The sequence below is a fragment of the Talpa europaea genome, assembly GCF_964194135.1.
Source record: "Talpa europaea genome assembly, chromosome: 16".
Taxonomy (NCBI): domain Eukaryota; kingdom Metazoa; phylum Chordata; class Mammalia; order Eulipotyphla; family Talpidae; genus Talpa; species Talpa europaea.
In genome coordinates this window covers 11430689-11455745 of record NC_140084.1, presented here as the reverse complement: position 1 = coordinate 11455745, position 25057 = coordinate 11430689, and the positions used below count along the sequence as shown (strand labels likewise).

Here is a 25057-nt window from a genome sequence, read left to right as displayed (position 1 = left end):
CAGTAACATATTTATGATAGCCCAGATAGCAAATTATTTTTAGGTTTAAATGTAATTTATGTGCTTTATCAAGATTTTAGATAACAAGGTGACTTTATATAATAGGTGACTTAATATATTTTTTCTTAAAGATTGATTTGAAGGTTATATACACTCAATCCACATACTTATCCATTGTGACTTGAATTCTCTGCATTATAGAGTCAAGAATTTTTTTTAATGGTCCCATTTGACAAACTACAATACAAATAATTCACCTTTTTTCACATATTGATTAAGAGGTAATTGTACTGGAAAGTATCTAGATGCCAATATGAGAACATGTGACTTCCTCATTAGGTGGCTAAACAACTGGTTAGGGTTATCCAGTAGTTGGATTGCTACATCATAGGAGCAGCTTTAATAGGGCATCTGAGATCATGTACAGTCTAATGGCAGATCTTATCAATGTAATTTTGAAGTAGTGATAGGATAAATGAATTGGGGTGTCTATAAACTTTAATGTAAGTAAATGTAACTTTTATTTGTGGTAAAGTCACAGGTACAGATAGAATGTATTTTTGGTTGGAGAGAAATTAATTTCAGTTGGAGGTTCAATGAAACTTCATTTCACTACTGGAAAAAATTCCTTGCTAATTCTTTTTTAATTGGAAAAACCATTTCAAACTGGTTTGCTTTTTATAATACTGATTCCCCCCATTCTCTGAGACCAGTAGCCAATATATAACCTGTAAAACTAAAAAGTAGGGGTTTGTTTGTTTGTTTGTTTGTTTGTTTACATTTTAAAAGAACAGGGTTACAAAGAAAAGGAGAAAAAGAGAGGCACCTGCACAGTTACAGTCAGGCAGGAGAGCTGCTAAAATGTAGTTTGTCCTTTGAGAATAGTCAAAGTTGGATGTGAAGCTTCTCACAGTGATATTTTTTTCCTTTTTGATCCATGCAGATAGCTGATCTGGCCAATGAAGATACTCCGCAGTTATATGTGGCCTGTGGTAGAGGACCCCGGTCATCTCTGAGAGTCTTAAGGCATGGACTTGAGGTAAGATTGGAATTTCTAGGTATCTGTAGAATATGGAGGGAAGCAATGACAAAATAGCTTATGATTTTGCCCTGATGGGATAAAAGGTAAATTTAATGTTTCTATGAAAGAAAGGTGACTTTCCCTTACTCATTTATGATCGTCTGGAGTAGGAAGGACAAAGATCTAGTAGGAAGGACAAAGTAATTAATCAAAGTCTCATTTTAAATAAGTACCTTAAGAGGTGGTGAATGATTTCTCTGAGACCTTATAGGAAGGGGACATGTTTGCCAGCCAAGATAATAAGGGAAGATTTTTCCTGAAGGATGTAGCATTCGAATTAGTCCATTAAAGAGAGATGGGATTTGGCCTTATGTGACATAAAGGGAGAAAATATGGTGCTAACTTAGATGACTTGTTTCCCGAAGGCTTTTTATAGTATATGTGCTGGTGAAGAGAGCACTCTGGATGTGACCTGCAACAACTGCTCAGGAATTCTATGAGTTCTTGTTTAAGTCTATAATGAGGCATTGCTCATGCTTTGGCCTTTTTGGTGCTTGTATTCTTTTTTGACTAGGTTTTTCCTTGCATTTAATGCAACATATACCATGAGCATTGTCTTTGTGTAGTTTTGAGGACAGAGTGGAGTTTCCTGTTCACTGGATCTGTTGTCTCCTGTCAGGTATCAGAAATGGCTGTCTCTGAGCTACCCGGTAACCCCAATGCTGTCTGGACTGTGCGTCGGCACATTGAAGGTAAGCAGCTGTTTCCCAGCTGTCAAAGTGATACTGATAATAGAAGACTTAAGAGGCTGCATTCATAATATTTCTATATCACTTAATCTGACACCATGTTATAGAAACTTTATTTAGCCTGAGACTGTGTTTTTGATACTTTCCTGTCAGGATGCCCTCACCTGCTACTATTTGCACACATTTGGCAAGGGGTACATAGGTGGCTATTAGTATTCAGTACATACGCACTTTAGTTTGATAGAGCTGTTGTGTGTGATGTTCTTTGATTATATTCATCTTTAAGACATTGGTTCCATCTATAAGAGGTATTGTGTGAAGGAAAGTTGTTTTTCATTTTTTGTCAACTATGCTCCTGTGTTAAAAGTTACAGTGAAATTCAGGGTGTACTATAAATATTAAGATTTGTAAGGCTTGTTAATCAGTCCTACTCAGTGGATATAGTGGGTAAGGAAAGCAGAGATTAAGTGGAATCAGAATTTTAGATAGAAGAGAAAAGAAGGGGTTGAAGAAAGAGAATGGAGTCTGAGCTGCTTGCTGGGTAATAAAAATAGTCACCACATCTGAAATTTTAAAGTTATCTGAAAATGTGTAGTGTACAAAGGCAGCAAAGTTTCCTAACTGTGGAATTTATGTCCATTAGAAATAAAACCTAATTCTCATTTTCCCTTTGATTGGGGTGATATGTCATTTTGACTCCTAGACTTCATTTTCCTGTCTTTTGTTCAGGAATGTGGGATTGGTGAGTAAGATCACCCTGGAAATTCTTGATAGACGTTTTGATTGTGGAGAAGAAGGTTAAAGGAACTAGAAAATACATAGGAGGGAAATATCTATTCCAGAAATGTTTTCTACAATACACACTTTTTTTTTTTTTTTTTAAAGAGTTGGATTCACCAGAGACAGTGGGGAGCAGAACAGGCAGATCTACTGAAAAACACTGCTGAGGGGAGCAGCGGGTGAGACAGGAGAGGTCTGCTGTGCCATGTGGGTCACCTCTTTGCCCAGGGATCAAACTCATTCCACAGTGGCTGGCGATAGTACAATACACATATTTTGATAGGCTTGCTTTTCATGTAGGCATTGGGATCAAATCTGAGTTGAGTAGAAAGAAAAGTGGATAAGAGATTGGTGGGTTCATTGGCACTGAGAACATATTTATTATATAACTTGAAAAATTTCCTCATTGTGTGTCATGTCTTCAAAAGAAACTGGTCTGTGTTGACACTCATCTTTCATGCTTGGTGGCTAGTTGATATTAAGGCTTTCAGAAACATTGCCTACATGGTTTGTATTAGAAAGATCTTTTGAGATGAAAACATAATGTACCTCGCTTGTTTTATTTTTCCTTCTTAAACTATATTTTAAAATAGGTTTAGATTGGGCCTCCCCAGTGGCGCAGTGGTTGAGCGCTGGGTTGTGAAGCTGCCTGCGGCCTCTGCGGCGCCGGTTCGATCCCCGGCTGCTTCCCGGCCACTGGAAGTGGGTCCCACATGGCGCACAGACCTCTGCTGCCGCCCGCTGCTCCCCTCAGCAGTGTACTTCGGTCCTTCTGCCTGTTCTGCTCCCCGCTCTGGCTTTGGTGAATTCTTTCACCCTCCCGCGCTTCTGACTGTACCCAGTGCTTGTATAAACAAACAAACAAATAAATAATACATGCCTCTTTAAAAAATAAAATAAAATAGGTTTAGATTTACACAAAAATTACTGCTTATTTTTTGAAGAAGGCAAGGATCCTAAGAGAGCACATCGGGAGACTGAAAACTGTCTCCTGAATCCCAATCCAGTGCTCATTTTTTTAGCCCTTTAGTGGTAATCTATGGGTTTTGGCTTTTAGTTTTATACTCTGATCCTACAGTCTTTCAAGTGACCACTATGTACTCAGACTCATTACTAGGGTCCCTGCTCTCAGAGTACTTGCCGCCCAGAAGAGGAAACAAATGTCCAGAACCATTGTGTTGAACTGCACAAGCACATTGCCAGGAAGGTTATAGGAGAGGAAGTGGGCATGTGTTTGAAAATCAGGGGAGATCCTTTGGACCTTTGTTAAGTTAGTGACCTTTGTTAAGTTAGTGACCTTTGTTAAGCAGTGTGCCGTTGCTTGATGGAACTTGTAGCTGAAAATTTTCACCTCTGAATACCAAAATCCACAGACTACATCCTGATAAATACCTCTCTTTAGGAACTGTAACTCAGGTGATCACTCAGGAAAACAGGTCAGGTTTTCTCTGTTCATTCTCTTTGCTGATTTCCCAAATTACTGTTGAGTGAACATCTCACATTTCCTCACTTGCTACAGTCTTCCAGGCGACTACTAACCTTGGCTGGTACGTGGTGATACACACTACCAATACCAAGCCTTTTTTTCTCTTCCACAGGTGGCTGGTGAAGGTGCTGATCACCACAGGTGTGTACTTACTGTTAGGGTCTACCGTGGGGTCTTGCACTTTACCCAGGGAGAGGGACACAAAATATTGAGGCTGCCCTGATGGGTATGTCTTAAAGGGTAACTTTGCAGTTGGATGTCCATGTGTATTGCAATGATGTGCACCCATCTGCCTGTATATTAAATGGTCTGAGGCAGGAATCAACTTCTCTTCCTTTCTCTTACAGAATGTAGAAAATGCAATTAACTTTTTTTTTTTCACTAAGCTAAAACAAACAAACAAACAAAAAACCCTTAGCTTTGTAGTCTCCCTTTGGCTTTTTGTATGTTTCAAGTGTGCTGCCTTAAAGATTCTGCCCTGGAGAAAGTTTTTTTTTTCCTTTTCTTTTCTTTTCAAATCTTCTGAATGGTTGCTTACTTTACCCTTTGTAATGAGCTGCTTTATTGAGCCTTAGATACTGTGGCAGGGGGAAGAAGAATAAAGCATTCCTCCTTTATGGGGTGCTTCAACAGCCCTGAGACAAAAAATGCATTTTCACATTGTATCATCTTTTGCTGTATGAATTAATTTTCTTTCATATAACACTTGTGGTTCCTGGTAAAAGACAACATGGGTGTGTGTGTGTGTGTGTGTGTGGAGTCCCTAGTCATTTGCCTTGGCTGAAGCTTGAGTTTCATTGCTCTTATTGAACTCAAACCCACTACCTCCCTAGGAGATAAGAGAAACTGATCTGCAGATTCATCTGACCTTAGGTTAAAAAAGAAGTTACAGTGTACTTAGTATTAATTTTGAGGAAATGTGTGATATAAGAGCTTTCAGTTATCATTGCTCTACTGTTGAGTTGCCAGACTCTGTAAGTGCACTGAACTCTTTATGCCTTTTGCCAAAGGGAAGATAAAGATTCGTGTTGCTCTCCTTCCTCCCCTTTCTCTTGCATACAAATTAAAAGTTGCGTAATTTCTATTTTGAGAGTCCTTTCTCCCATTCTAATGAAGGGAGAAACAAGAAATTGTGGCCAATTAGGGCCCTTTGACTTTAATTTGCTTTGGTACAATCGTCAAGGTGTAAGGTTTCTGTAATGAGAAGTGAGAAAGGAAGATACAATAGATATAATATTAATATATTAAAGTGATGAAATTCCTATGGCTTTTATGCACCAGAAATTTTCAGTTTAAAAATTTGAGAGCTGGAGTAAAGCTTCCAAGTGGTGTTGTGTCTTCACACAACTGATACAGATTTTGTTGTAAGATGTTAGGATCGCTATTTCAACAGTAACCATGCCCTTATTTATATGGATGGTGAAAGTGGTTTCTTAAAAAAGCCTTTTTATAAGGTTTCCCTAAAGCATTGGATACATTTGGCAGTTAAAGCAAATTAACCTAAAACAAGCTATCACCTTGTCTTTGTTAATTCTTATGGTTTGGGGTCTGAACCCTTACTCTGAATTCCTGGTGTAGGCATTAGATTATACCCATTGCGAAATATTTTAAGTCCTTGCCTTTCATCCACCCAGTATTATTAGCTGAAACAGAGGTTTTGAAAACAGTACTTAGCCCTTCTTTGTGTGAATAGTTCAATAAGTTATGTTTATTTTTTAAGAATGTTAATTGTAACCTCCCAAATTGATTTTGTCCTGCTGACAGGTAGAATACTATTATAAAGTGCACCAGTGATAAACCTTCCTTTGCCCCTTTGGTTTAGCTGGACCACCATTGAGACCAATCTAAACGAAAACTGTCCTTTATGTGGGTAGGGTGGATTAGCTTTAGGTCTGAGTTCTGACATGATCTCAGATGAAAAGGATTCTATAGCTGCTTCTGCTAAGAGTGAGGTAGCCACTCCAACATAGCACGTTCTCTACTTGTTCTGTCCTGTTTACCTGAATTCTGTATGATGCAGGTAGAAGAAATAGATGATTTAAAAAACATTCAAATGTGAAAGCAGGTAAACTTCGACTTATTTTAAGAAATGTACATGCTTTTCAGTGTTTATCAAGCATTTTTTTAAAGATTTATTTTTATTTATGCATATATGAATTGGGGTGTAGGCCAGAGGGAGTGAGAGGATTCACCAGAGACAGAGCGGGGAGCAGATCTACTGAAATAACTGCTGAGGGGCGTAGTGGGCAGACAGGAGAAGTCTTCTGCACCATGTGGGTTAGCTCCCTGACTGGGATCAAACTCATGCCATAGAGGCTGGCGATAGCTTGATAGTGCTGAGACTTTAACCCCTGCGCCACCAGAGAGGCCCCTGTTTTAATTCCAAACATTGTTCTGGGTATGGGAGATAAACAGAAGGCGTTCCATCTTGTAGGGTGGGATATATGAGGGAAAATGGCCTTTAACTATGAGATCTGCCAGAGAAACTTTTGGGGTTGCCGTGTATCTCATGTCCCCTCACCTCCTTGAGAAACTTAGTTTTTGTTTAAACAACTACATTTCATTAAACAAAAAATAAATTGTAATAGGATTGCTCATGGCCACTGAATAGTTGTATTTTTAAATAGAGAAAAACTAGAAAGGTCAGGAACTGACAATATAAACAACTCCTTCCCCATTTCCCTAGTGTTCTAACATCATTCCTGTTGGGATATGCTAGCATTATCAGTTTCCAATCCTAGAATGACCTAGTCTCATGGAGGCTTAAGTAATCTGTTTTTGTCTTTAGTTCTGGTGTTCCCACATAGCTTTTGGAACAAACTGAGCATTTTTCCTGGTAATGAGGAGTATCTTTTAAGACTGGATTGTAATTGGCAACTGGCAAAAATAACTTCAGCTTCAGAATATAAAAATATTGGCATATTCAGAATTTCCTCATGCTTCTTACGCCTTGCTCTCTTCTTTTGCAGTTTATTGGCAGATGTCTCAAGGATATATTAATTTTCAAATATATTGGTGGTGGGCATATCTATTCAATGTATTTAGGCAACCAAGGAAGGAAAGTTTATCTGTAGGCTGTTGTGACCCTCAATTATCTTTTGGATCACCTCGTGCTTTTTGCCACATGACCATGTACGTGATGACTACACATAGAGGGAAGTGCCATGGAAGGTTTCTGAAGAGAAAACTGTCTCATTTGACTTGTAACTAATGAATTCTCAGCTGACCAACTCTTTTTCTCCCTTTTTCAGATGAGTTTGATGCCTACATCATTGTATCTTTCGTGAATGCCACACTTGTGTTATCTATCGGAGAGACTGTAGAAGAAGTGACTGACTCAGGGTTCCTGGGCACCACCCCAACCTTGTCCTGCTCCTTGTTAGGAGATGATGCCTTGGTGCAGGTGAGCATCCTTAACTGCTTATCAACTCACCTCACTTTGTTCTTTCTTTGCCTTCATTCTGGTGTAGGCTGCTCTGTTCACATTAATGAGCTTTGAACTTCTTTAAAGTGGATGTGAGAAAATATAAGTTTTTTTTTTTTTTTTTTTTAAAGTTATCATGCCTAGGGCCTGTTAACTTTTGTTGTTGTTTTTGACTTAACTGGTGCCTCAAATGCATGGCTTCAGATCTGGTAGATGTGAGTTGTTTTAAGTGATGAGTCAAATTACGAATGTTGGGTGTCTGTCTTTTCACTGACTCTAGGTATATCCTGATGGCATCCGGCACATACGAGCGGACAAGAGAGTCAATGAGTGGAAGACCCCCGGAAAGAAAACCATTGTTAAATGTGCAGTGAACCAGCGACAGGTGGTGATCGCCCTTACAGGAGGAGAGCTCGTCTATTTTGAGATGGATCCTGTATGTTTTCACTGTAGGGGTAAAAATGGGAGTTTTATAGTCCAGGCATTCAGATTATATTCACAAGAAAGAGAATTGAGAAAGAAAGTGTTTATGACCTAATCCGACCCTTAATGAGGGCTAAGGGGTAGATGTTTATGCTGGTTATAATTGGTGTAAAGAAAAGACAACTTAGAAATGAAATAATTGCTTTTCCTGCCCTCCACACTCTACTTTTCCACCAATTATTTGCCATAGGTTTAATTTCTACAGTCTGAATCCATTTCAGATTTTTTTTTTTAAAACATCGAAGGATGTTGGGCATACTTAGCTGTTAGTGAGTCTCTGTATGTGGCCATCTTGTGTGATCTAACTATACCTATGATAGAGATTTTCATATTTTAATTCTCTTGTACTCAATATACTTCCATGAACAGATTAACAGTTTTATATATTCCCATTTCCTGAGAACTAGGATGGCTGAGAAAATTTGTAGCTCATTGCACTTGTCAAAAGTTTCTTGAATATCTGGTCAGTAATTTTGCTTAGTGTTAGCCTGTGGGGTTCATCCCAAATAGAGAAATCTTTGGTTATTGATTATAAGAGGAATGAGAAGAAACAAAATGTAACTTAGCCACCCCCTTTTTATCCCCAGTTCCAGGGTTTGGGGGCAAGTTGGAGTGGTTTTGTAACTTCTCTGTTTTCACTGCTATAGTCAGGGCAGCTGAATGAGTACACAGAGCGGAAGGAGATGTCAGCAGATGTGGTATGCATGAGCCTGGCCAATGTGCCCCCTGGAGAGCAGCGGTCTCGCTTCCTGGCCGTGGGGCTGGTGGACAATACTGTCAGAATCATCTCCCTGGACCCCTCAGTGAGTGTCACCCTCAACTTTAAAGTGGAACTTGAGCATCAGGCTCACTCCATAATTCCTGGATTGGTCCCTGAAGTCTGCCTGTGTGACTTTTTTTTTTTTTTTAATTTATTTATTTTTTCAAGCACTGGGTACAGTCAGAAACGCGGGAGGGTGAGAGAATTCGCCAGAGTGGGGAACAGAACAGGCAGCATGACGAAATACAATGCTGAGGGGAGCAGCGGGTGGCAGGAGAAGTCTGCGGTCTGTGCACCGTGTGGGACCCTCGCTAGTGGCCCGGGATTGAACTGACTCTGTAGAGGCTGCGGGCAGCTTCACAGCCCAGTGCTCAACTGCTGCACCACCAGGGGAGGCCCTGCTTGTGCTACTTTTGATTATCAATGCAGCATACCTTAGAAGTCGTCTGTACTGCTAAGACTACTAAGTGCTTCTTTGGTTTAAACCTTGGTTTCCTTTCATAATTAAAAACAAACTTAAGACTATGTATTCAGAAAACAACTTGGAATTGCCTTTTTAATGGCATGCCTCTCTTACGTGACTTTAAGAGAGTTACACTTTGTTTATTTACTTTACTGTTAACTGCTTTGACAAGGAAAATGTGATTTTTCTCTCGAACTTAAGATTCGCTTGGATAGTAACCCACTACCCATTTAGAACTCACTCTTTGGGTTTTTCCCTCTTCATAAGAACGTTATTCACTCCTAGAGTTAGATTTTTACGTAGGTTTTTTCCCCTGAAATTGTTTATTTCCCTTTTTTTTTATTATTTTCTCTATGTAGGACTGTTTGCAACCTCTGAGCATGCAGGCTCTCCCAGCCCAGCCTGAGTCCTTGTGTATTGTGGAAATGGGAGGCACTGAGAAGCAGGATGAACTGGGAGAGAGGGGTTCTATTGGCTTCCTGTACCTGAATATTGGACTACAGGTGAGAGACCCAGAGGTTCACATTGTTGGTTTCTATCTTTCCTTGGGTTTCATATACTTTTTTCTTTTTAATTTATTTATTTATGCATGCAAATGCTGGGGTGTAGGCCAGAGGTACAGTGGGGGTGAGAAGATTCACCAGAGACAGAGTGGGGAGCAGAACAGCTCGATTGACTGAAATACACTCCTGAGGGGAGCAACGGGTGAGCCAGGAGAGGTCTGCTGTACCATGTGGGTTAGCTCGCTGGCCGGGGATCTGTGGATTGCTTCATAGTGCTGAGACTTAACCCCTTATGCCACCAGGAGGCCCTGGTGCTTTGAAATTTCCTTAATGATTATTTACTCAAACATGCCAATAATCCAGATCAGGTTCCTTTTTGCTTTTTAATTTTACTTCATACTTTAGAAATTTTCAAATGCGTGTAGAAGGTAGACTAATGTAGTGAACCTTTAGGTCCCTGTTACTGATTATCAAAATTCTGGTATCCTTGATAGATGTATTCTACCTTTTTCCTGATGTATTTTAAAGATTTATTTATTTATGCATACAGGAACTGGCCAGAGGTGCAGGGTGAGGGATGTCAGAGGATTCACCAGAGACAGAGTGGGCAGTTGACTGAAATACACTGCTGAGGGGAGTAGCGGGTGAGACAGGAGAGGTCTGCTGCGCCATGTGGGTTGCTCCCTGGCCAGGGATCAAACTCATGCTGCAGTGGCTACAGTCAGCTTCATAGGTTGCGTCTTAACCCTTGCGCTGCCAGGGAGGTCCTCCTGAAGTATTTTAAAACAAATTAAAGATTGTGTCATTTCATCTACAAATACTTCAGGATCTATTTCTAACAAAAGTGGATTTTTTAAGATCTTACTATTACCCTTACCCCAACAAAATTTAGCCAAATGAAGATTGTTATCTGATAACACTACATTGTCCTTGTTCTACTTTTTTTGTTTAAAAAAAAAGTCTGCATTGGTTCTACTCAGAATCCACATACAGCCGTCCACAGTTTGCATCTGCTTGATCTTTTTATGTTTTGTTTAATAATAGTCCCACACTTTTTATTTAACGTTTTTATTTTTTAAGAGATTCAATCATTTGTCTTATAGAATTTCCCACTTTATGGATTTGGCAGTCTTTCTATGTTTAATATTATTCTAATTCTTTGTATTTCCTGTAAACTAGTGGTTGATGTGGTTGATTAATAATATAACATAAACCACATGTGTAATTAAAAGTTTATCCAGTAGCCACAGCAGAATGAACAGCTGAAGTTGATTTTTTTTATTAAGACTTATTTATTGATGCATACAAAAACTGCTGTATAGGACAGCGATGGTGGGGATGAGAATTCACTGGAGACAGAGTGGGGAACAGAACAGGCAGATTGACTGAAATGCACTGCTGAGGGGAGCAGTCGGTGAGGCAGGAGAGGTCTGCTGTGTCATGTGGCTTGCTCCCTGGCTGGTGGGGGATTGAACTAGTGCTGCAGAGGCTGCAGATAGCTTCACAGTGCTGTGCTTATCTCCTTGTGTCACCAGGGAGACCCCCCAGATGAAGTTGATTTTCATGTTTGGTTTAACCTAATATATTTTAGATAGTTTGTATATATTTTTTTGTACTAAGGATTTGAAATTTGGTAATTTGTACTTTATACACTATAGCATTTCTCAATTTTGACTAGCCCCATGTGGTGTGATAACTATAGTGATAGGTTAGCACAGGACACAAAATTGATTTGCCGATTTTTTGGTGGGGGGGGGGGATGACAATATTTCCTAGATGGTGCGCACTATTACAGCACATCCCATTGTTAGTGATGCCAGGATGTTTGTGTCTATTTTGTTTTAAAGTTTCCATCAGCCTTTTTTTTTCCTTTAATAACAGACATTGATATACACTGCCTAGATTCATTATCTCATTAGTGGTTGAGAATGATCACATTTCTATTTAAGTCTTTAATTAGTCAGAACTTTAAAGACAGAATCTGCTTCAAATCTTTGCTTATCCTGAGGAACAGTTCATAAAGGGAAGTGATAAAGACTTCATTTCCCCCTGTTTGTTTTCCTATTTTCAAAGTAAGGAGTCTCACTGCCTTAGTAACTCCATTGAAGACTAAGGAAGTGGGTTGTTTTTTTAAGTAACATTAATGTGCAGATTTTACATATTTGTGCTTAGAACTATGTGGTATTCCCCTGCACCTATTTTTTTTTAAATTTTTTTTTTATTTTTTAAAGATTTATTTATATAAGAACCAGGGTACAGGCCAGATGCATGGGAGGGTGAGAGGATTCACTAGACACAGAGTGGGGAACAGAATAGACAGACCGATGAAATATACTTGCTGAGGGGAGCAGTGGGCGAGACAGGAGAGGTCTACTGTGCCATGAGGGACCCTCACCGGCTGGCAGGGATTGAACTGGTGCTGCGGAGGCTGCGGACAGCTTCACAGGGCAGCGCTCAACCACCTGTGCCTCTAGGGGAGGCCCTGCACCCTTTTTTTTTTTAAGCTAAATTACCTCATTTTAGATTAGTATACGGTTTCCTTTGTCCTTTTAACTGGGTACTTCCTTCCTCTGACACAACATGTCCCATACACATCTGAAACATTCTTGCTAGCAGACTTTAGCAATTTCTCATAGGATTTTCATTCCTTTTTTTTTTTTTTAAAGATTTTATTTATTTATACAAGCACTGGGTACAGTCAGAAGCACAGGAGGGTGAGAGAATTCACCAGAGCGGGGAGCAAAACAGGCAGACTGACAGAAGTACACTGCTGAGGGGAGCGGTGGGTGTGGCAGGAGAGGTCTGCGCACCATGTGGGACCCTTGCTGGCTGCCTGAGATTGAACCGGTGCTGCGGAGGCTGCAGGCAGCTTCGCAGCCCAGCGCCCAACCGCTGCACCACCGGGGAGGCCGGATTTTCATTCTTTTTGGAGGAAAATGGTATTGGAAAACACAGTAAACCAAGTTGTTTTTAACTACATATATTTTTGATATTTAATAAATGGTGAATTTAATGGAACATGCTAAAAAACTTTTTAAGGATACACAGTAAAAAATAACTATACTTTTTACTTTGCTCATTAGTAAATGGGTCATTGTTACTATTTGAGTGATTTAAAGAGAAAATGAGAATGGCAGGGTGATTATTGGGATACTCTTTAAACCTCTAAGTCACTTCCTCCATCTGTTTGAAATTATTGTATGAAGTGGCCACAGGACCTTCCATTATGGGTAGGCTTCATCTACTTCTCTCCTTTCTATTAGAATGGTGTGTTGCTGAGAACTGTCCTAGACCCTGTTACTGGGGATCTGTCAGACACCCGTACTCGGTACCTTGGCTCCCGTCCTGTGAAGCTTTTTCGAGTCCGGATGCAAGGACAAGAGGCAGTAAGTAATGAAAGGGGGCAGACAGCGTGTTCAGATGTTAGTGACATTAGCTGAGGAAATTCCCTTGACGTAAGTTTTGTTTCAATAATTCCACCAGTGTGTAGTTTGACATTAGCTCTATCTTGAGCAATTTCCTTCATGTGGGAAGTCTTTGTTCTTTCATCCAGAGCTTCTCGACTGGGATTCTGTGGCACTAGGCCATGGGTTGGTATTAGGTAGATTGAAATATAGATCCCTTTTACCATCAGGCTATCTAGGACATCTCTCCCATGAACAACCTTGTGTCAATATTATGATCCACTTTGTACAGCAGGTTATTTAATGACGAATAACCAACTTGGGTTTACTATGACATTGAGGAGTCACAAAATGGGGGACTTTATGAAAAAAAGAAAATACCAGCTGTAAAACCTGCTTTAAAGTTCTATTTTCCAAGAATTTAAGAAAACTAATGTGACAGAGGTTAGGAAACATTGTCCTTTATAACTAAGAATATTAGTGTTACTGTGTGCTGTGCTCATTCTTTACCTGTTACTGCATTTAATTCTTGTAGTTATCTAATCTTTGATAGTATTCCCATTTTATGCACGTGGAAACTGAAGCTTAGATTAATTGAGTAGGTCATATTATCTAAGTAGTCCATGCTTTTAACAAGTACTTAGTTACACTGCTGCTTCATTTGGCCCTCTATTCCTTAATGAAGCTTTTTAGGTTTTTAATTTGCTTTGGGATATCTGTGGGCTGAAATTTGGGGGTTGGAGTATTTGATCAACATACCACATTTGAGTTTTCCCCAAGCTTATTGGAAGTGTTTTGATTTCCTCAGGTGTTGGCCATGTCCAGTCGCTCATGGTTGAGCTATTCTTACCAATCTCGTTTCCATCTTACCCCTCTGTCTTATGAGACCCTGGAATTTGCATCTGGCTTCGCTTCAGAACAGTGTCCTGAGGGCATTGTGGCCATCTCCACCAATACTCTGAGGTGAGTGACTCCCATAGTTGAAGCCCAGAGAGAAGCCTTTCTGCCAGGGGCTTAGACCATTTTGCCAGTGTTGGAAGAAGGTAAGAAGAGATGGCAGAAAGCCACCTCTTCACCATGGGACTAGTTAGTGTGTTGAAATTGAAACCTTTATTTGGCTCATGATTTAAGTACCTGGTAGCCAAGTTTCGGTGTTTTTAATTTTTAACTTCTGCTTAAACTTACAGGGCCAAGTTTTATTACTTAGTGCAGCTCATTTTTCTTGAGATTTATGATTCCCATTTTCTAAGACAATGCCATTGGATTAGTTTTAGAGCAGACATTGAATCACTGACATTTTTTCACTTGTCATTCCAAATGTTAGATACAAAATTTTAACCTCAACATAAATTATGTAGGCCTTTTGCAAGTTGACAGGCTTATTATACAGGCTTATTATATTGGAGTGAGCACTGTCTATACTGCAAAATGGAAAATAACCTATTTGACTCAAGTTTTGAGAGTTTGGGTTTTTTTTGAACCGTTTAATGCCACCTTTGTTCACATTTTGGTTATAGCTCTTGGCTGTTCCCAACTCTGGTCTCTTGATAATCACTGTTACTTATAAAGTGAATTCCCAGATTTCTGGATCTTTCCACGGTTATTGTTGTGAACATTTATCTGCAAGACTTCATGTGGATGTCTTCATTTTTCTTTGTTACATACCTGTAAAGGTAGAATTGCTAGGTCATGTGGTGACTTACCAGTTTTTGAGGAACTATGAGACTGGCAAAGTAACTGTACCTACCATTTTATAGTCTAAACCAGCAAGGTATAAGGGTTTGAACTTTTCCACTTCCTTCCCAACAGTTTTTAATTGGACCTCTTGATTCTAGCCATCCCAGTGAGTGAAATATTATCTTGCTGTGGTTTAGATTTGCATATCCCTGATGGTTAATGACATTGAGCATCTTTTCATATGCCTATTAGCTGTTCTTTGGAATTTAGAAGAATTTGCCTGTTGATTTTAGGATTGTAAGAGTTCTTTATATATTCTGTATACAACTCCCTTTTCATAGTATGATTTTTAGATATTTTCTCTTACTCTTTTGCTTGTCATTTCACTTTCTATAGTTCCTCTCCTTGCCATCTTTTTTTGCATTGTCACTAATACGTTGAATAACTAGGTGATTTTTGTTCTGGAGGCCTCCCACTTTATTTTATGAAACCTCATAAGCACAAATACTGCGTGTATTCAGGTAATTGTGGTGTCATATGAAAGACTAGTTATTTATTAAAACATTTTATTTATTTATTTATTTATTTTTAAAGATTTATTTATTTATTTATTTATACAAGCACTGGGTACAGTCAGAAGCGCGGGAGGGGGAGAGAATTCACCAGAGCCAGAGCGGGGAGAAGAGCAGGCAGAAGGACCAAAGTACACTGCTGAGGGGAGCAGCGGGCGGCAGGAGAGGCCTGCGCGCCATGTGGGACCCTCCTCCGGTGGTCGGGGAACAGCCGGGGATCGAACCGGCGCCGCAGAGTTCGCCGGCAGCTTCGCAACCCAGTGCTCAACCACCGCGCCACCAGGGGAAGCCCAAAACATTTTATTTTTGAAGTCCATCTAAGAACTGCCTGAAGTCATTTTGGGTATCATCAATATGCTACTTGACACACACTGACTAGCCTCATGTTATCTAAGGAAGAATGCACTTAGAGGAAGCACTGCTTCCTCCAGTGCTGGGGGTGTCCTCCTGAGGGCAAGTAATTCTTCTGCCTTGAGTCTGCCTGTAGTGTGGTATGTAGAGTGCCTTTATAAAAACAGGTCAGTGTGTTGAGTGCTACCAGAGCAATGAAAACTGGGTCGATGGTTGTAGTTTCTGTTTTCTATAAACCGTTTTTCCCCATCTGCCATCCCCATCTACCCCCCAAAGAAAGATTTTTTTTTTTTAAAGATTTATTTTCATTTATACAAGAGCTGGGGTACAGGCCAGAGTCATGGGAGGGTGAGAAGACTCACCAGAGACAGCGGGGAGCAGAACAGGCAGATGGACTGAAAGCACTGCTGAGGGGAGCAGCAAGGTGAGACAGGAGAGGTCTGCCTTGCCATGTGGGATTCTCCCTGGCCGGCTGGGAATCGAACCGGCGCTGCGGAGGCTGCAGAAAGCTTCACAGCACTGAGTTCAACACGCTGTGCCACCGGAGAGGCACAAAAAAAAAGATAATTTTTGATGTTGAAAATATTTTTCATTACTTGGGCATTTGTAAGATACTAGATTATAATATCAAGGAATGTACTAATGACTTGGATATCCCCCAGATAGCCAAGAATTGTATCAGAAAATGTGATTTATATTACGTGTTCTAAAACAGTGATTCTAGGGCCTCCCTTGTGGCACAAAGGGTTTAGCATCAGCATTGTGAAGCAGTCTGCAGCTGCTGTAGCACAAGTTTGATCCCCGGCCAGGGAGCTGACCCACATGGAGCAGCAGACCTCTCCTGCCGCACCTGCTGCTCCCCTCAGCAGTGTATTTGAGTGGTTCTGCCTGTTCTGCTCCCCACTCTGTCTCTGGTGAGTCCTCTTATCCTGCGTACCTCTGGCCTATACGCCAGCTCTTGTATGCTTAAATAAATAAATCTTTAAAAAAATTAAAAAATGAGTTTTCTTTAAAAAATATGGAATAGTTCTCTGCTCTTTTTAAAAATTAGTCATATGATTGTGTGTGATCTGTGGAGAATATATACAGTATGTGTAACACTGTCATTAGAGATCAAGTTAGTGGGTTGTTTTTTTTTTTTTTACAGATTTATTTATGCATACGAGAACTGGGGTACAGGCCAGAGGTGTGGGGGGGTAAGAGGATTTACCAGAGACAGAGTGGGGAACAGAACAAGCATATTGACGGAAATACACTGCTGAAGGGAGCAGCGGGCGAGTCAGGAGAGGTCTGCTGCACCCTGTGGGTAGCTTCCTGGCCAGGGATCGAACTTGTGCTGCAGTGAACTGCAAATAGCTTCATAGGTTGTGCCTTAACCCCTTGCGCCACCAGGGAGGCCCTCAAGTTAATGTTTTTTTAATATTATCTGTATTCCGCTATTTTGCACATATTTGGCCTAGGGATAGCTCTGTGTTCTATTTAACAAAGCTAATAGGTTCCCTCCTTGCCATCTCTTTTATATTTCTTGCATTTCCTAAAGCTTTCTGGTTTTAGTTCAGGAGGGCATCCATTTTATTTCATGAATCACCATCAGCATAAATACCACTTTGCAACAGACTTAGAATTGGAGCTCTTCATTTCAGAGTTTGTCAGTAAGAATCAAGAGGAAGTTTTAACTTCTCACAGTCCTTGAGTGATTAAAAAAATTCCTTTGTGACTTCTGATATGGACTGCACTGGTGAAAACCAAAATTGCCATGAAAAATGGTGGGCATGGGCCTCCCCTGGTGGCACAGCGGTTGAGCGCTGGGCCACCGCCGCCGGCGAGGGTCCCACAAAAAAAAGAAAAGAAAAAGAAAAGTGGTGGGCAATTGCTGAAGTGGAGGCTTCTTAGAACTCCTTGTCTCTTGTGCAGAATCCTTGATTAGAAGGCTGTTGTTTCATGTTATCTGAGGTTCACATTAGAGCTTCAGAGGTGTGTTGACTGACTACTCCTGTGCCCTTTCAGTTTCTAGTTCCTGAGTAGCCTATTAACTCCTTGCCTTTTGCCACAGGATTTTGGCATTGGAGAAGCTAGGTGCTGTCTTCAATCAAGTAGCCTTTCCACTGCAGTACACACCCAGGAAATTTGTCATCCACCCTGAAAGTAACAACCTTATCATCATTGAGACTGATCACAATGCCTATACTGAAGCCACAAAAGCTCAGAGGAAGCAGCAGATGGCAGAGGTATTTAGAGTGACTGACCCTCAGGGTTCGCTTAAAAGGCATTAATGTAAAACTACGGTGAAAAGTTTAAATCCTAATCTAAAAACTAATCCTTGATGATAATCTTTGTGATGCTGGAAATTCCAGGCTTTTTTCAGGTCTTTCAAAGTGTTCTTTGCCTAAGTCTTTGTGACTCAGAAACTATTATACAGACTTGGATTTATTTAGTATTCAGCTTTACTTTCTGAAACAGAATTCTTCAGTCCTCAAGCTTCCAAAATAGTGTATGTTACTTGTTTCTTGGATTTGGATCTGAAGAGGCTGCTTTCATATTCCTCACAATCCAAGTTCCTTCCAGAACAATTTTCCCCAGCACAAACCAAATAACCCCGACCATAAAAATTTGCATCTGGCCTAGAAAAGAGGGTAAGTAGTTTTTAGCAAGGGCATTCAAGATTGACTAGGTAGAAAAATGGTGTTTTCATTTTCTTATTTCTCAGACCGCTGGTCAGGTATTTGCCACAACTTTTTGCTCTTTCGAGCATTAAAGAAGTGCCTGGTATCCCCTCTAGTAATCTTTTATCATGTATCTGTATACCGCCCTTTAATCTTCATTTTGGGAGATCCTGGTTTTGTTGACAGACTTTATTATGAGCTTCCCCTGAGGGTGTTCTCAATATTTGTCAACTTTTCAAGCACAGCATACCAACTCTTTCTTCATTTTTGAATTTAGGAAATGGTGGAAGCAGCAGGTGAGGATGAGCGGGAACTGGCTGCAGAAATGGCAGCAGCATTCCTCAACGAAAACCTCCCTGAATCCATTTTTGGAGCTCCTAAGGCTGGCAATGGGCAGTGGGCCTCTGTGATCCGAGTGATGAATCCTATTCAGGGGAACACACTGGACCTTGTCCAGCTGGAACAGAATGAAGCTGCTTTTAGGTAAGGATCCCAGGACTTTACCTGGTTGGGAATCTAAAACGGGAATTCCCTGACTCTGGCTAATGCCTGACTCTTCTTTCTCTGTATGCAGTGTTGCCGTGTGCAGGTTCTCCAACACTGGGGATGATTGGTATGTGTTGGTGGGTGTGGCCAAAGACCTGATCCTGAATCCCCGATCTGTAGCAGGGGGCTTTGTTTATACGTACAAGCTTGTGAACAATGGGGAAAAACTGGAGTTTTTGCACAAGGTAGGAAACAGTGGGTCTCCTGGATATTAGCTCCTTTTTTCCTTAAGTTGTGGGACAAGTCTTAGTAATCATTTTGAGAGTGCGGACATTGATTTGATTTAGATTTATCACCTGGTGGCACGTGAAAAATGCTGGGGCTTTCATTCTTAGTGATGCTCTGGTGCCTGTGATTCTCACAGAATGCCTGTGTACTAACTTGACAAAAGGGAAGTAAATGTACAGAGTTTGTCCCTTGTTTACTGTTCTTACTAAGCTGGTAGTGATTTACTGTTCTTAATAACCAAAATCAACGGTTAAAAAGAATATATTCTCTAGGAATTACTGGTACAGTTACTCTTTGGAAAGATGAAAGAGTTCTGGGTATAGAGGTGGCAAGGGTTACATAACAATGTAAATGTACATAATGCCACTGAATTATATACTTAAAAGTGGTTAAAATGGTAAGTTGAAGTGTTATATGTATGTGTGTGTATACACACATGTGTGCGTGTGTGTGTGTATCTTGGTGTTAAAAATTAATTCCTGGTGTCTCCTGTACGCTGACAGCACACGAATGCAGCTTCTCCAGCCCTCCTACAAAGCATGTGTCCTCTAGGAAATAATTATTTCGCACAGACTAGTTTGCGTATCTTCCCTACAACTAACTTGTTACTTGTTATTATCATTCCTTTCTCATCTTTCACAAACCAGTCATTTTGATATTGAGGCTTCACTGTTGACACGATGAGCCCTCAGGCATCAGGCACCAAGACTTCTGCTCACTGTGGCAGTAGTCCCCTTACTGGGTGAAATGAAGCTTGTGGGATCTGTTTACCCAAACACCCCATTTCATAGACAATTGTGTTTTGGTTTATTTCTCTGATGAGCAAAACATGATCACTCACTGTCTTCTAACATACCTATAGGAGGCAGTTCTGGGACGAAGGGTTGTGGCTAGCATGTTGTATGTTTTGCATTACTTAATTTTTTCTCACAGACTCCAGTGGAAGAGGTCCCTGCTGCCATCGCCCCATTCCAGGGGAGAGTATTGATTGGTGTAGGGAAGCTCCTGCGAGTCTATGACCTGGGGAAGAAGAAATTACTCCGAAAATGTGAGAATAAGGTAAATGTACTGATAGAGGGTCCTGTATCTAACGAGTGAGGAAGGAGACATAGATGGGGTGGTGGACAGTAAATCATGTGTCTTTATTTTTGGACCTTGTAGTCTCCTAATTCCAGGCTCAGAATTAGGCCCTTCCTCCCCGGTGGCGCAGCGGTTGAGCGCTGGGTTGCGAAGCTGCCCGAGGCCTCTGCGGTGCCGGTTCAATCCCCGGCTGCTCCCCGGCCACCGGAGGAGGGTCCCACATGGCGCGCAGACCTCTCCTGCCGCCCGCTGCTCCCCTCAGCAGTGTACTTCAGTCCTTCTGCCTGCTCTGCCCCTCGCTCTGGCTCTGGTGAATTCTCTCACCCTCCCGCGCTTCTGACTGTACCCAGTGCATGTATAAACAAAACAAACAAGCAAACAAATAAATAAAGAAAAACATGCCTCTATTAAAAAAAAAAAATCTTAAAAAAAAAAAGAAAAAAAGAATTAGGCCCTTAAGATTAAGAGGGGTGGTGGGCCTCCCTGGTGGTGCAGCGGTTGAGCGCTGGGTTGCAATGCTGCCCGCAGCCTCTGTAGCGCTGGTTCAATCCCCGGCTGCTCCCCGGCCACTGGAGGAGGGTCCCACATGGCGCGCAGACCTCTCCTGCCGCCCGCTACTCCCCTCAGCAGTGTACTTCGGTCCTTCTGCCTGCTTTGCTCCCCACTCTGGCTCTGGTGAATTCTCTTACCCTCCCCGCGCTTCTGACTGTACCCAGTGCCTATATAAATAAACAAGTAAATCTTTAAAAAAAGAAAGAAGATTAAGAGGGGTGGGAGTTGTTGGGTTTCTTCGGTTCTTTAAGAGCCAAATTTCTGTCCTGCTTACTTCTTGTGAGAATTAGACATGTGTTTGCACCATTTTTACTTTTTTCCATCTTCTAGGAATTTATTGCTGACTATTGTTCTTTGATGTGTGCTATTCTGCAGACCCTATATCTTATAGTTGGGGTCAGCTAGACTTTCTGTCGGTGCTGAACCCCAAGTTTATGGTCATTGTTATGCTTGTTTTTCCTAGCATATTGCCAATTACATCTCTGGGATTCAGACAATTGGGCACAGGGTAATTGTGTCTGATGTCCAAGAAAGTTTCATCTGGGTTCGCTACAAGCGTAATGAGAACCAACTCATCATTTTTGCTGATGACACCTACCCTCGATGGGTCACTACAGCCAGCCTTCTCGACTATGACACTGTGGCAGGGGCAGACAAATTTGGCAACATTTGTGTGGTGAGTTGATACTTATATTCTTGTTACATATAGGAAACCTGGCTTAGTTTGTGGGACAGCCAAGGTTCCAGGATGAGCTCGAATATAGAGAAAAAAACCTTCTAACTATTTTAGATTCTCTCCACCCCAAGAACATGATTTAATAGCAATAGGTATAGTTTGAACTAATGGTTAGCAATAATTTTCACTTTTTGTCAGAATTTTGGTTTGGTTTGGTTATTCTTTTTAAAACCACATCTGACTTCTATTGTTTATCTGTGTCATTTCCTTGTAGGTGAGGCTACCGCCTAACACCAATGATGAAGTGGATGAAGATCCCACAGGAAACAAAGCCCTGTGGGACCGGGGCTTGCTCAATGGGGCCTCTCAGAAGGTAAGATTGAAAAAGGTGATCCAAGGGAGAGACACCAGCATGCACTGTGTTCCCAGTAACCCTCATGAGGAACACTTTATTGAGTAATCCACAGTGCACATGACTGTACTGAGTGCTCTCCTGCATGGTCCTCCTTTTTGGAAAACTCTAAGATAACGATATACAACCTGTGATGAACTCTGGGTTTGATATAAGGTGTCCAGTCACTGTTTCATTTAATGATGCTGTAGGATTGAAATACACTGCTGAGGGGAGCAGCGGGGGGCAGCAGGAGAGATCTGCATGCCATGTGGGACCCTCGCCAGCAGCCGGGGATCGAACCGGCACTGCAGAGGCTGTGATCAGCTTCGCGACCCAGCACTCAACCGCTGCGCCACCGGGAGGGCCCCCAGTTGCTGTTTTTTAATTGCTGTTTTTCATAATTGTTTGTGGTTTCCTTTTTTTTTATTATAAATTTGATAAAATTGCAGAAGTTTTTCCATTGTTATCAAGTCTGATCTAATTTTAGCATATTTATGAGAATTTTTTTTTTTTTAAAGATGTATTCATTTATGCATATAAGAGCTGGGGTATAGGCCAGAGTTGCGGGGGGTGAGAGGATTCACTAGAGACAGAGTGGGGAACAGAACAGGCAGAGCGACTGAAATACACTGCTGAGGGGAGCAGTGGGCAAGACAGGAGGGGTCTGTCGTGCCATGTGGGTTTTTCTCTGGCCGGCCGGGGATTGAACTCATGCCACAGAGGCTGTGGATAGGTTCACGGTGTGGCACTTAACCCCCCTGCACCACCAGAGAGGCCCAATGAGACCATCTTTAAATGTTGAGAGCACTGTAATATATTTTTAAATTTTTGTAATTTATGGATTTTAAAAGATGGTGAAATTTCCCTGAGGTGGGGATGGGAGTGTGTCATTACCTGCTCTTCGGAATCTAGAACAGGCTGACAGGGACACCCATAATAACCAGTCTTTTTGATTTGCAGGCAGAGGTGATCATGAACTATCACGTGGGGGAGACTGTTTTATCCTTACAGAAGACCACTCTTATCCCTGGAGGCTCAGAATCACTTGTCTATACCACCTTGTCTGGAGGAATTGGCATCCTTGTCCCATTCACATCCCATGAGGTGAAATCTCCCATAATGTTTTATCTGTTCCTTGTCAAGACTATTTCTTGGTGCTGAGTCTGCCTAAGAGGGAAGACCTTTTTTTTTTTTTTTAATTTTTTTTTTATTTAAGATTTATTTTTATTTATTTATACAAGCACTGGGTACAGTCAGAAGCGCGGGAGGGTGAGAGAATTCACCAGAGCCAGAGCGGGGAGCAGAGCAGGCAGAGGGACTGAGGTACACTGCTGAGGGGAGCAGCGGGCGGCAGGAGAGGTCTGCGCGCCATGCGGGACCCTCCTCCGGTGGCCGGGGAGCAGCCGGGGATCGAACCGGCGCCGCAGAGGCCGCGGGCAGCTTCTCAACCCAGCGCTCTACCGCTGTGCCACCGGGGAGGCCCAGGGAAGACCTTTTTATCCCACCTGTAGCTGTGAATTATCTGGAAATTTTGTAATTTGACAAAATGCCTGGGGAGGTAGGAATCCTGATATTCTACCCCCTTGGGGAAAGTCATTTATTTTAAAGATTCATGCATATAAGAGGTGGGGTACAGGACAGAAGTGTGGGGGATGAGAGGGTTCACCAGAGATAGAGCGGGGAACAGAACAGGCAGATTGACCAAAATACACTGCTGAGGGGAGCAGCAGGTGAGGAGGAAAGGTCTGCTGTATCATGTGGGTTGCTCCCTGGCCGGCCGGGGGATCAAACTCATGCTGCAGAGCCTGCGGATAGCTTTATAGGTTGCATCTTAACCCCTTTCTCCACTAGGGAGGCCCGAAAGTCATATATTTTTATGCTGTTCAGTTTGGTTCAGTTCTGTTGGGAGTACAGAGTTAGCTAGAGATCATTGTTCCAGAACCAAACCCCACAGAACTAGAAGTGAATGGGCATTGTGGACTGGGGTTCTTACTGTTCATGTATGGTGTTCTCTAAGTACGGTGAGGGGATAACTTTGTCATAATAGCAGGAAAACCTGTGATAGGCAGAGGAGCAATTAACTCTTTGCCACCTTTTTGCAGGATAAAAATCAGTGGTTTGTGTTTTCATTGTGCTTTAAAATACCATAGACTGGTAGTTGAAATCATTTTTTCTTTCTGTGACCAATTTTTTTGTTTCTTCCACCAGGACCATGACTTTTTCCAGCATGTGGAAATGCACCTGAGATCTGAGCATCCCCCTCTGTGTGGCCGTGACCACCTCAGCTTTCGATCCTATTACTTCCCTGTTAAGGTATTTGTTGGAAATCTCAGTTTCTAAAGGGGGTTCTTAGCCCTTTTAGTTGATTTTTTTTCTCTGGGCCTCCCTCCCTTAAATATCATAATAGTTCTAAATGAAGAAGCAGCAATGGAATGGATTGATAGAAGCAAGAATGGGGGGAGAGGACTGGTGATATGCAGAGTCCTCTCCCTTTGGGACAGATCCCAGCTAGAGAGGTGGTTTCACTTGCCTTTGTAATCGGAACTCTGCTACTAAGGATTAATTTAGATAATGTACATGGTTCTGTCAATGGTGTTTTGGTATCTGGGGGGAAGGTAAAACTTTTCCTTGCAGCTAATGCTTTAGCATATGCCATTTTCTATGGATGGCTAAGATTTTTCTTATGCTCTCATTTTTCCTTGTCTTAGAATGTGATTGATGGAGACCTCTGTGAGCAGTTCAACTCTATGGAGCCCAACAAGCAAAAAAATGTCTCTGAAGAATTGGACCGCACCCCACCAGAGGTGTCCAAGAAGCTTGAGGATATCCGGACCCGCTATGCCTTCTGAGCCCTTCCTTTTCCTGTGGGTCTTGTCAAAGACTCTGTGTTTTGTTTCCTCCACCACCATAACCACCACCTGTCTCTGAACCCATATGGTAGAAGGGTGGCTGGATAATTAAGACTGCAATATCAAGATTAATAGCTCTTTCCCATTGATTTCCCCTGGAATGACTGGTTTCCCCTAAAATTGGCACTGAGATTCACTGTGCTCTCCCTGCCTGGTACATAATGCATTGCCTAGGTTCCATTGTGGAATACAACATCCCTACTCCCCAGGGCTTTCCCTACATTGATGTTTCTGACTCTAGTCTACTTTTGTACACACCCTTAATTTTTAACTGGTTTTCCTGTAAATATAGTTTTGTACAATGCTATCTTTGTGGGAGGGTGGGAAGTAAACTGA

The 25057-nt window shown here is 41.6% G+C and overlaps 1 protein-coding gene across 1 annotated transcript in view; it reads left to right on the top strand.

The window, feature by feature from the left end:
* The window catches only part of SF3B3 (splicing factor 3b subunit 3), a gene marked incomplete at both ends in the record, with an annotated part of 40921 nt that extends 16260 nt beyond the window's left edge, over window positions 1–24661 (top strand). Inside the window, 17 exons of the mRNA XM_084257453.1 lie at window positions 944–1039; window positions 1701–1773; window positions 7288–7439; window positions 7741–7896; window positions 8591–8746; window positions 9526–9669; window positions 12933–13055; window positions 13882–14036; window positions 17727–17901; window positions 18614–18819; window positions 18911–19067; window positions 20044–20169; window positions 21206–21418; window positions 21693–21791; window positions 22773–22916; window positions 24021–24125; window positions 24521–24661. Coding sequence (XP_084113579.1) covers window positions 944–1039; window positions 1701–1773; window positions 7288–7439; window positions 7741–7896; window positions 8591–8746; window positions 9526–9669; window positions 12933–13055; window positions 13882–14036; window positions 17727–17901; window positions 18614–18819; window positions 18911–19067; window positions 20044–20169; window positions 21206–21418; window positions 21693–21791; window positions 22773–22916; window positions 24021–24125; window positions 24521–24661 — 2421 coding nt within the window. The remainder of the gene's footprint in view (window positions 1–943; window positions 1040–1700; window positions 1774–7287; window positions 7440–7740; window positions 7897–8590; window positions 8747–9525; window positions 9670–12932; window positions 13056–13881; window positions 14037–17726; window positions 17902–18613; window positions 18820–18910; window positions 19068–20043; window positions 20170–21205; window positions 21419–21692; window positions 21792–22772; window positions 22917–24020; window positions 24126–24520) is intronic.
* Window positions 24662–25057: the final 396 nt, after the last annotated feature.